The sequence below is a fragment of the Pinus tabuliformis genome, chromosome X (genome assembly GCF_031772625.1).
Source record: "Pinus tabuliformis cultivar Carrire ecotype Pingquan chromosome X, CPIR1, whole genome shotgun sequence".
Taxonomy (NCBI): Eukaryota; Viridiplantae; Streptophyta; class Pinopsida; order Pinales; family Pinaceae; genus Pinus; species Pinus tabuliformis.
Window position 1 is genome coordinate 1,660,398,497 of NC_142308.1, and position 12,965 is coordinate 1,660,411,461.

General features: G+C 40.3%; 1 protein-coding gene across 1 annotated transcript; it reads left to right on the plus strand.

The window, feature by feature from the left end:
- The first annotated feature begins 11,630 nt into the window (after positions 1–11,630).
- Positions 11,631–12,368, plus strand: LOC149146377 (histone H1-like). The gene has a single exon (XM_089452739.1). It carries the CDS (start codon positions 11,631–11,633, stop codon positions 12,366–12,368), a length of 738 nt encoding a protein of 245 aa, XP_089308865.1.
- The last annotated feature ends 597 nt before the right edge of the window (positions 12,369–12,965 follow it).

Here is a 12,965-nt window from a genome sequence, read left to right on the forward strand (position 1 = left end):
TAGTGTATTTTAAGACTTGAGCCTAAGAAGGAAGCGCTACCTTTTGAAAGACTGGTATAGAAACATTTTTCCCTGTTTCATTCCTCTATGCTACCTCTACGTATTCTCACTCCTTGGGCACTCATGGGAAATAAGAGCATAAATATATGTTTATTCTTCTATCTACATCTATTGTCAAGAGACTAAAATTGAAAATTTCATTGGGGAAAACCACTCAAGCTATGAAACACTTGGATCCATAGAACGTGAACCTACAACGACCTTGTTTATTAGCAACAATTGTTTGTCAAGAAGGATGTATACAACCTGTTGGTTTATATTTGTATCACAATTTATATGAGTTGCTTTTGAATTGGACCTATGCTAAATCACAGTTTGAAGTGCATTGAAGATCGATCCCTTTGTGTTGTGTTGTATGCATGAGTCATATGGTTCGTACGTTGGTCGATGGAATATAAAAGTTTGCAATAATGAATTAAATTGAGTTGTGGTATATAATGGTTGATGGAGTATTGGAGTTACTAAATGCTCTAATGCATTCTACTATCGACAATACACTTATGATTAACAAAACCATTCTCAGAAACATTCAAATATTTCTGCAAAATGCACAAGAAAAGATAGAGTTTTTGTAGCTTGAGTCACAGTGGCAATGAGAGGAATTACAACAAAAGATTCATCATTCTGAACTTGTTTTTGTTCAAAAAAATCCCTTTTTTGAGTCTGAAGTTGACTCCCATCAACATGCATAAACTAATCAAGACAGTAAAGTTGAGGTTGATTCAAGAACAAATTTACATGCAGAAGCAGCGATCAGCTTGCACTTCCCAAGCCCATCATCATACCTTGGGACGAACTTGTCAGCAACAAGTATAGAACAAGTCTTGGATATGATAAGGAAGCATCCTTTCATACTCCAGACTACTCAAAGCCCATCAAATTTCGAAGTGTTGGGTTTCTTTATGAAATTTCAACTTCACATGTCACTGCTCCTCCACCACAACAACAGATTGTGAAATGCCAACATTGTGACAGAGTTGTCCATGTGAAAGATCATTGCTTTGATCTTCACCCATGCAAGAATTTTGGTCAATGCACTCATTATTCAAATAGATGCTTCAAAAAAAATCCTCCTGCAAGAACAAATATTTAACTTGGATGGATCGGTTCTTGGCAATGGGCTTCAACATCCAAGAAGATATTTCACTCATATCATAGAATTTGTTCACGTGTACTGAAAAGTCTTGCAGTTGAGTTATCTTCATCTTCTCACCTTGTATCTAACAGAGGGGAAATGATGGTCATCTATAAGTTTCAAAACCACATCAAGCGAGCTTGAGCCACAACCTGAACCTGCTTCCTGAGCCTACAACCAGAGATAGTCATAACCAAATTTAGAGTTGTAGCCAGAGACAGAAAATCCCCAAAGCATGTCTTTGGTTTGTGGCCTTCCTTAAACCATTGCAGGTTGCAAACCTCCCTTTTTCAGGTTGAAGGTATCCCTCTATAAGGCATTGGGAGCACTTCCTCTAGCAAAAGACGTCAACTTCTTGCCAGATTTGGAAGAGTTCTAGGAATCACACCAAGCGTTCCTTTGCCCAGTTGCCTTCCTTAAACCACCATAGGTTGTAGACCTACCTTTTTTAGGTTGAAGGTCTCCCTCTTCAAACCATTAAGGACCACTTCCTCTAGTAGAAGAATTCAATTTCTTACCAGATTTGGAAGAGTTCCAAAAACTGCACTAAGCGTCCCAATGTTGGTGGTAATCCTTAAACCATCACCAGTTGGGATCTCGAGTTCTCCCACCTTATGCCATCATCTTAGATAGCACATTTAGCATATTGCTATCATTCATTGTTGTATTTTTGTATTAGATCTCTCTTCTTGGGCTTGTATATACCCCTTCGGATTAAGGGGGGGAATGTCACTGCCCTAATGAAGAATCCCTAACGCAAGTCTAGAAGATACCCTAAGAAGCTGTCCTTAAAAGCCTTAAACATTGTGCTAGGAAAAGACATCTAACTATAGAGAGAGCAGGGTCATGTTGTGCCCTAGCCGCAGAGAATAGAAGGACTAAATGCATCACTATAGACGCAAATGAATGATGTATAAAGGAGGCCTCAACGTGCCCTAGCCACAGCCAACGATGAGGCCTAATTATACATGGAAGACAGGCCCTAAACACTGATGTATGAGGCTAATCCGCAATTCGGTTTGTGACCTAGTCACAGTCCAGGTGTGCCCTAACCACAGGCCTTATGCCGCAGCAATAAGGAATGTTTTAGGATCATTTGGAAGAGTGTTGAGCTACTGCAGTCAAGAGGAGACTTGATATAGCAAGCCGCAGCAAACAGAGGAAGCACGAAGTTGTTGATGAGGGATAGACTTCCCAGAAAATGCAGTATAGGGTCTCGTCCTCTCTTAGAAGGGAAGCCGCAGTAAAGGAGGGCACTTCTGGGAAGATTGAAGGGTTGTTGGAAGTACCCTAACCAGTCCAAGATTGTTGTTGTCAAGGACCCTAGAACTGTGAGCTGAAGGAATTGTTAAGGGCTGCCATATGCCCAGAACAACAGTGTTTTAGGCATGATTTTTAGGTACCATTGTTACAACAGTAAAGGCAATGGTACATACATATTTAGAGAAGCATAAGTATGTTGGGACAACATCAATGTTGGGTTGCTGGGATAACAAGCCGTGATGGAACTGCAGTACTAGCATCAATGATATTGTGCCACAATGTTCAATGGGACAACACAATGATGAGGCAGTGGCACAATGGGATAGCAATGACATTGTGCAGCAGTGGCACAATGGGACAGCAAGCATGGACGGCATGGTGCAACATGGAAAGCATGGATAGTTGTGGCAAGCACGTAAGACATGTTGTATGACAACATGGTTCAACAATGGCACATGGGACAACAGTGCAGCATAGGGTGTAGCATGGTGCACCATGATGACGAGATGCAGTACAATGATAGGTGAAGGAGTCACCTTGGAGAATCAGTTGAAGCAGCATGTCTTCAACTAATCTCATGTATCATCGTCTTAGAGATGATCTATGCTCTTACCTAGATAAGTCAAAGTGTTGACTTCTGTTGTAAATGTACTATCTCTCTCTCTCTCTCTCTTTGCTGAACTATTGAAGAACATATAAGAAGAATTGATCAAGGGTTTCCCCACATTGGGGTTTGTCCCTGGCTAGCACCACATCTTGTGTCCTCTTGTTTTGGCTTGTCTTCTACGATTTATGTTTATGTTCTATCTGCAGTTTACTTTAATGTTGATGTGATTGCTAATCTGGAAAAGATATTGAGATAACTGTGAAAACTGAAATAATTTGCTCTAAGCATAGAACACACCTAAACTTAAAATGGGATCAGAGTTGAGGTGAATACAAAGCCCAAGAAAGAGTGAAATAGCAATCACCGAAGACAGTTGGGAAAAGACAAAAGGATCAATGGATTCCTCATCCCTCTTCAAAATCACCAAGGGTGAAGTTGAAGCAGAGTATATTATCTGAATGGCGCAGTGGAAGCTTCTAATGGCCTACCTACATATCACTTCAATGGCAAGTCTGGATCTCAGGGTGAAAGGAAAGGAAGATGCCTTGCTTATGATAATTTCGGACATTATGCGAAGGAGTGTCCAAATGGCAGGGGCACATCTCTTTATGAATATAACAATCATTCTAGGGACATCTTCAATAATCGGAGGAATGACAGGTAATGCAAGTCATCAAGGAAATGACTGAATCTTCAAGGAAAGCAATGAACCCCAGGTATGAAGAATCAAATGTTGTTTCTAATAAGATAAAGAAGCGTTATCTTTTATTGGCCCTCTCCTTCAGATTCTGTGGGAATCTAGCTTATTGATTATAGTGCTCAAGGCACTTCATTGAATAGAAGGGTGCTCTCTCAAATTTCGTAAGAGATGGAAACAATCATGGGATTATACTTGGAGAAAATTCCACCTATCTCGGAAAGGGTGTAGGAAATTTTACCCCTTAATTGAATTAGGGTAACTCAATTCATTTACAGAATCTCTTTTATGTACTTAATCGCAAGAAGAACCTGGTGTCCATTTCGGCAATGGAAGTCAAAGGTTTCAGGGTGGAATTCATCGATGGAAAGGTACGTGTTTGAAAATGGAATTTTCAAATATGCTTTTACTCATGGGTTCAGGGTTGGAAATTTGTATCAAGTTGCAGGATGGTCCATTGGGGACCATGTCAATTGACACATCTAATCTATAGCACCAGAGGTCTATTATGGGGCCCTACACGATGTGAGTCAGATGGTGACAAGGATGCCTGAATTCAAGAAGAGCATGAAGGTACATGTCTGATATGTACCGAAGGAAAATCTTACAAGGGGACCATTCACCTCATGTAGCAGGTCCAAAAGTTTGGAACAACCCGAGGGGTTTGAGATTCATGATCGAAAATCTCATGTGTGCAGGTGGAAGAAATCCCCCTATGGCTTGAAGCAAAACACCCCAGGTGTAGTATGAGAGGATTGATAGTTGTTTGATGAAGCAGAGATTCGCTAGGAGTGAAGCCGATCCAAACCATTGCTCGAAGGTTGTGGATGATAGACCTCTCATACCGGCACCTTCTGAGAACGATGTATTTCTGACAGGTGTAGACCCTCTCATTTGCAGAAGTAAGATGGAGTTGGATTTCGGATGTGGAACAGTAAACTGCAAGCCCATGACTACCTCAGGGATCTTAACTTTCAGAAGTTTGGTAGTGATCCCAGACCAGATTTGGGAAATACCTCTGAGTTTCATAAATTCATTCACGTTGATGTTCTTGGTGAACTTCCATCCAGACATATGGTTTGCAGTTAGTATGATGAGCTCATATATGGTTGAGCCTCACTCGATTGGTGCCAAGAATATTCTAAGATGTCTTCGGGCACAATCTCTCATGGATTGAGATACATTGCCGGAAATATGAAGTTGCATGATTCTTCGAATGCTAACTAGGCAAGCAATGTGGAGGATCTCAAGAGCACTTATGAGTGTTGATTCTCTTTGGGTTCTGCTCAATATCCTGGATGAGCATAAAGCAGAAGACGAATGCTTTGAGCATCGCTGAGATTGAATAAATATCTATGAGTATGACCTCGTGTGAAGCTTCCTAGTTGCGGGAGCTCTTCAATGAGCTATTTGTACACATGATGGGTACCACCGTGATATTCTGTGTCAACCAGGGGGGATTCGATTGTTGATGAATCTTGTATTCTATAATTTCTCCAGCATATAGACATCAGATACTACCTTATCTGGGATATGGTACGTCGATGATCGAGGAGGCTCCATCGCATTGAGACTGATGTACAGGTCGCAAACATTCTGTCTAAGCCCCGGGGAAAGGTCAAATTTGTGACTTTCCCGAACGACTTGGAGTCTTTAAGAGACCTTCTTATAAGTATTCTGCATGTTGCATGCATAGAGCTCTGGGAACTCCGGGGAACTTGGGGTACTTACTGGAGCAACACGCGACCATAGGGTGACTCACCCTCCCCTACTAGTGCAATGTGTACAGGGTGAATGGCTCAGCCTTCCCTTGTGATACCCCGAGGTGTCTCTTGTGATAATGATCTGGGATCAATAAAACCGACTTCTGGTCAGTAGAGAATGGTATGAGACATTCTCCATCATTTCTTCTTCTTCATGGTTTAGTAGAGCAGTGCAGGGCATTGATGGCAGAGATAGTACAAACGGACATATGGATCAGTGGATGGAGTTCTCCCTAGTTGAGAGGGAGTGTTAAAATTGGAAACTAGGGACAAACTCCATGTATATCATCTTATTTATTTCAGATGATATTTTTCTTGGATTCCTCTCATTGAGAGGTGTAGGATTGATCTAAAGATCATCCAATTCCGATAAGTATTCATGGAGTTATGAATTTATTTGTGTTATAAGACAATTTGACAAGGTCAGCCAACAACCAAACTTCCCCCACTTGTGCTCAACGTTTCAGTATAAATAGAGGTGGCCTTCAAGTCATTTTGACACACTCACACTCTTGTGATCTCTCTCTTCATTCTGTTTTGGGTTTTGATGAAGGAGAGATATAGAGGGAGTTCCATAGGCTCTACGTTGCCCTAATGAAGAAGCCCTAATGCAGTCAATGAAGAAGCCTTAACGCAGTCATGGAGGAGACTTCTATAGCGCAGCAAGGATAAGTTCTAATTTCCCTAAACGCAGGTCTAGAAAAGACCCTAAGAAGATGTCCTTAAAATCCCTAAATGTTGTCCTAGGAAAAGACATATAACCGCAGAGAAAGGAGGGTCATGTTGTGCCCTAGCCGCAAAGAATAGAAGGACTAAACGCAGCACTATAGAAGCAAATGAATGATGTATAAAGGAGGCCTCAACGTGCCCTAGCCGCAACCAAGGATGAGGCCTAATTATACGTGGAAGGCAGTGCCTAAACGCTGATGTATGAGGCTAATCCGCAGTTCAGTTTGTGCCCTAGTCACTATCCAAGTGTGCCCTAACATGCCACAGCAATAAGGACTATTTTTGGATCATTTGGAAGAGTGTTGGACTACCGCAGTCAATATAGAAAGCAGCAACAAATAGAGGAAGGTCGAAGTTGTTGACGAGGGATAAACTACCCAGAAAATGCAGTCTAAGGTCTCCTCCTCTCTTAGAAGGGAAGATACAATAAAGGAGGGCACTTCTGGGCAGATTGAAGGGTTGTGAGAAGTACCCTAACCAGTACAAGATTGTTGCAGTCAAGGACCCTAGAATTGTGAGCTGAAGGAAGTGTTAAGGCCTGCCATATGCCCAGAATAGCAGTGTTTTGGGCATGATTTTTAGGTACAGTTGTTACAACAGTAAAGGCAATGGTTGATTCATATTTAGAGCAGCGTAAATATGTTGGGACAGCAACAATGTTGGGTTGCTAGGATAACAAGCTGTGATGGGACAACAGTACTAGCAGCAATGATATTGTGCCACAATGTTCAATGGGACAGCACAATGATGAGCCAGTGGCACAATAGGACAGCAATGACATTGTGCAGTAGTGGCACAATGGGACAGCAAGCATGGATAGTTGTGGCAAGCACATGAGACAAGTTGTATGACAACATGGTTCAACAATGGCACATGGGACAACAGTGCAACATAGGGTGCAGCATGGTGCAGCACGATGAGGTGCTACATGATGACGAGATGTAGCACAATGATAGGTGAAGGAGTCACCTTGGAGAATCAGTTGAAGCGGCATGTCTTCAACTGATCTCATGTATCATCTTCTTAGATATGATCTATGCTCTTATCTAGATAAGTCAAAGTGTTGACTTCTGTTGTAAATGTACTATCTCTCTCTCTCTCTCTGTGCTAAACTATTGAAGAACATATAAGAAGAATTGATCAAGGGTTTCCCCACATTGGGGTTTGTCCCTGGCTAGCGCCACATCTTGTGTCCTCTTGTCTTGGCTTGTCTTTGTGATTTATGTTTATGTTCTATTTGCAGTTTATTTTAACGTTGATGTGATTGCTAATTTGTAAAAGATATTGAGCTAACTGTGAAAATTGAAATAAATTGCTCTAAGCATAGAACATACCTAAACTTAACAGACACCTAATCCTCTAAGGGTTGGTGTGGAATGTGAATAGTCACCGAAGCCCAAGAGACCACTTGGTATATGAAGACCAAGGGTCACAAGAATGTATTATAAATTTATATCTCTGTTAGTAGAAAAATAATTCATGCTTATCTTCATCTATTTTCCATTATCATGTGTGTTTAACAAAAGCAATACCTACCATAGAGCCTATGTTGGGTTTTGGAGACTTTGATTACGCCTTTATGTTGTCAATGTGAGTTTGGAGGTCCATAATCCATTCTTATGAATTGGTGGCATTGAAGGTTTTATCATTGTGGCAAATAAAGGACGAGAAGGCTGGGAGATATTTGCAACATCAAGGCCTCAAGAAGGGTTGTAATATTTCTTTGTTATCATTAATACAAAGTGCATTTTTTCCCCATATATCATGTCTTTGATTACACGTGTATTATAAGGTTCCTTGATCTCTTATTTATAGCTATTTGAATATACCGTTTTGTATATCTCAATCTCTTTGCTTGCCTTGGCTAATTTGTAGGCTCTACTTTCGGGAGTTAATGCTGCAGTTGGAGTGAGCGGGTGAAGTGAAGAAGAAAGATTGCATTAAACACTAGGTATGTCTTCTTACTACATTTCAAATATCTCTAGGGAAAGATAGTGTAGTTTGTTTGGTTATTTCTAGGTTAAGCCATCGAACCTAGGGAGATCACTTATGTCCGTAGAAGGGATTCATCGCAAAAACGGCCTCATTTCAGCTTGGAATCCCTCCCTTAAGGCTTTGTCCTCCTATTTTATCCATAATACAATTATGGTTGACATTGAGAGCAAGGAATCGAATTTGACCTTCATAATTTTGCACATTTATGGCCCATGTATGGATAGGAAACATTTCTAGAATGAATTGATAATTTATGGTCTGATCAATGTTGATAATATGGTGATGGGAAAGGATTTAAATTTCACCCTATCTTTAACCGAGTTGTGGGGTCCCAAGCCTAGAGCTAACCCTTTAGAGGATTTCTTTAATAGTTTTTTGGATTTTTTGAAACTAGTGTATGTATCACCAATCAAGTTGATCCTATCTTAGCGAAACTTACACTCTAGATATGAGGCGGTATCAAAGTGCCTTGACCGTTTCCTTTTGTCTAAATCCATTATGTGTTTGAATATGAAGATTTACTCTTGATTGACCCTAGAGGTATTTTAGATCACATGTAGAAATAACTCGAAATTTGCAGTTGCTAAAGAAATCTCACTGAAATCAATAGACACAAATTTCTTCTACTAAATTTTGTAGTAGGAAAACTGACAATACAAGCACATGCAATTATTCGATCGCAATGCACAATGTTTTTACTGGGGAACCGAACTGGGAAAATCCCCTCCTCTATTTGTATTATATCAGATGAAAACAATGATCTATTACAATGACAACTTCAATGCTTGAAGATCCCTCTCCACTGCGATATTATTCTCCTCCTAACTCTGCTCTAGCCAATACTTAGCCAAAATATGCCTCTTGCTTCCTCCTATTCCCTTGTGCAATTCCTACTCCTAAATAATAGGCAAAACTCTTATTTCCTTGAGCAAATCCCAAAATAATAAGCTCACTTTCATGCACAAACTTTGTACCCTCAAAATACTATACAATAGAATTACATTGTGCATTTTCCCTCCACATCTCTAAGCAATGCGAATTGCATGCATGACTATGGCTATTTTTAGTCAATTGACTAGTTAATTGAGAGTTCAATGAGTTAACAACAATGACAACTACTCAACTAAACTCATACTAACACTATTCTAGACTATAACTCGACTAATTGAATTTCACTAAAGATAACACCTCTAGAAAGTTAGATATTAGCCACCAACTTGCGCACAACTCTACTATTATCCCACCAACTCGAATTGATTGAATTAACTGAGTGATTTGGCCATGTCACTTCTGCTAACTTTCTACCAAATCATCGTGCTGAAGTGGAAATTCGAATTTCTTAATTTGACTAAGGCACAAGTCAAATCAAGACTTTTCTTGCTACAATTTGACACTCCCTCTTAGAAAGAAAAGGGTTCTCAACAAGCCCAATCATACTCTTGTGGAATTCTAACTTTCCTCTTAACAAATACTTTTTTCAAGATGTCTATATGCTTGGACCTATGATGAAACATTGGATTTTCAGAGAGTTTTATACAACTATGATTGTCATAGTGGATCATTGTAGGCTTCATCCCCTAACTAAAGATACCAACTAAGATCTTCCTCATACAAATAGCCTCACATATTGCTTTACTAGTAGCCATATACTTGGCCTCTGCTGAGTTAATTGCTACAGATTTATGTTTCTTATTGTACCAAGAAACTATTGCTGACCTAACACTAAAGACTGCTCCCAATGTGCTATTCCTATCTAAGGGACTCCTTGCCTAATTTTCATATATGAAGCCTTGGAGCTTCGCTTCATCATTCTCCTTATACCATAAACCAAAGTCTGATGTGCCTCTGAGGTATCTAAGAACATATTTTGTTGCTTTCTAGTGAAGCTTGGTAGGCTCCACCATGAAATGACTAAGTTGGTTCACTGCAAAACAAATATCGGGCCTTATGTTCACCAATTACATTAAGGACCCCGCCAACTGTCTGTAGATAGTGTCATCTACTACCTCCCCTGTAGAAGCATCATCTTTCCTCTAGTCATTGCCTAGAGGAGTATCCATGGGTTTTCAATCCTGCATGTGGAATCTCTGAATGATTTCATAGGTTTACTTCCCCTTTCCAACAAATATCTCTCCATCTCTCTGCCACACCTCCAAGCCAAGGAAGTAGTGCATCAAACCTATATCCTTCGACTTGAACTCTATTGCAAGGTCCTCCTTGCAATACTGGATCAACCTTTCATCTCCTGTCAGTATCAAATCATCCACATAGAGAACTAAGATGAGAATACTTCCATCTACCATATTGTAGTGGATATTGGCATCTGCTTCACTCTTAGTGAATCCAAATCCACTAAGATAAGAATCTATAAGAGTGTACAAAGTATTGAGAAATATAGGGGCAACTAGATTATGTGATTTCTCTTACTTTGATAACTTCTTGTGATGTTATTTTACTTAACTTGAGGTAATTTTTATTAACTTCTTATTTCACTTTATTATTATTGTGTTCTCTATCATCAAACAACTACCAAACTGTGAAGATCAATGAGACAAGATGACACAAAATGTAGGTTTCTAGACAGGGCCAAAACTTCTCCTCTTTAGAGGAAAACCCACAAGAATTCTTCTCTTCTTATAGAATTTTCATAGGACGAATTCCAAGTCCTATGACCCTTGACAAAGACCCTTCCAAGACCAAGTCAACCTTCCTTATTGATGAGCTTTTCTTACACAACTTACAAAAACAAGCTTCAACCTTCTAGTAGCTTCTCTAGCAACTTCGACCCCAACAACTTTGATCCCAACAACTTCTCCAACATCTCTAATCCCAAAAAATTCTCTAATAACTTTGATCCAATAACTTCTCCAACAAGTTCGATTCTAGAAACTTTGACCTAGTAGTTCCATAATTTCGTTGCACATGCAAGAGAGAGAGAGCTAAAAACTTTGACTCTAGCTTCCTTCTTGAACTTCGCTTTCCTTAGGACTTGTTCTTTTTAAGATAGAACTTCTTCTCTTGCTTCTTCATATGTGTTGGATCTATGTTTCAAATGAGGTCAAATGCTTCTTATATATATGTTTTTCAATGGTATGAATTTCCTCCATGAGGCCGACTTGTTGCAACTAGGTTGACATGTCTTGGAGGGTCTTTTATGACTTAAATAAATTCCTTTTACATAATACAAGATGCCCAAAGGGGTCTTACATATCACAATGACTCAATTAACTCCTAGACTTTATGAAAAAATTCTAGAAGCACTCAATGGCTACTTGACTTATCAATAAAATGACCTTGAACATGAAACACATGCTTCAAGGAATTTTTCTGAGTACGCAAGGAGAAGAGTTGGAGCTCTGCTAGGGTTTGGACGACTGATCCATGGCTTCGAATGAACCTGCGACGAATACCATCCCTGCCAAGCCCATGGCGAAATATGATGCCAATGCCGCTGGAGGAAAGCCCGTGAAGGCGCCAAGGGAGAAAAAGGTGAAATCCCCAATGGAAAAGACACTGATGGCTGACAAGTGTTTGAAGCCCCAACCTGCATATCCCCCTTATTTACAGAGGATATATGTAGCCATAACGGCTCTGAATGAGCATAGTGGTTCAAGCCCTTATGCGATAGTGAAGTTCATGAACGAAAAGTATAAATCTAATGTCCAGGTTTGGAATTCGACAAATTTCAGCAAGCTAACCAAAGTGAAAGGATCTTTTAAGCTGGCCGAGAAAGAAAAGAAGCAAGATGCACCCAAGCCTAAGACAAAAAAGAAACCTGCAGCCAAGAAGCTTATCGCACTTGCTGCCAACGCTCCCGCAAAGATCCCTTCCAAGGCCTCTGCGCCCAAGGCACCGAAGAACGCCGAGCCTACGGCTCCAAAGATCGCCGCAAAATTGGTGGCTCCCAAAGCCACGACACCAACTACAAACACTAAGCTTGCTGCATTGAAAAGGCCTTCTACAAGATCGGCTGCCAGGCCCACTGCTCCCAAGGCATGCCAGTTTGGGTTCGTTTGCACAATATCCCATTACATCTTTGGAACTAGCAAGTCCTTGCAGTTATATGTAGCACGATTGCGCGATACATTCAAATGGACACACAAATACTCAAGGAAATAAATTTCACATTGACACGCATTTGTGTGGAAGTAGATCTCAGCAAAGGCTTGCCAGACCGCATACAACTGAAGCACAAACAGAGGTGTTGGACACAGATACTTGATTATGAAAATACAGCATTTAGATGCAAAATCTTCTGGCAAACAGGACACCTACAAAATATGTGCCTTGAAGCCAAAAAAGATACCCGAAGAAGAAAGAAAACAGGGAAACAAGCCAAGGGATGGAAATTTGCACCACCAGTCTCTCTTGAGGAGGAGGAAGTTGATGTGGAACATCCATACCCAACAAGGACAATTAGATGAACAAAGAACCAGAAGTACAAGAATTAAACCCACAAGTTTCGATGGACTCACAGCCGGCAAAGATACCAGATACAATGGATACCAGTGGATCCAAACGACTACATACATCAGACAACTCTGATTCTGATAAAGACAACCCTCGACCTGAGGCTGACACTTCGCTTGCACTTGTATCTTCAATGCCAACACAAGGGGAGTGGCACAAGGTTGAGAAGAAAAAAGGAAGAAAAGCATGATTTTTCTCCCCATTTGTATATTATTATTTTCTTTCTTTGAACTTCTGATCAATAGC

What these genes read in the sequence shown, in the direction of transcription:
- LOC149146377 (XM_089452739.1), top strand. Translation starts at nt 11,631, where the DNA reads ATGGCTTCGAATGAACCTGCGACGAATACCATCCCTGCCAAGCCCATG.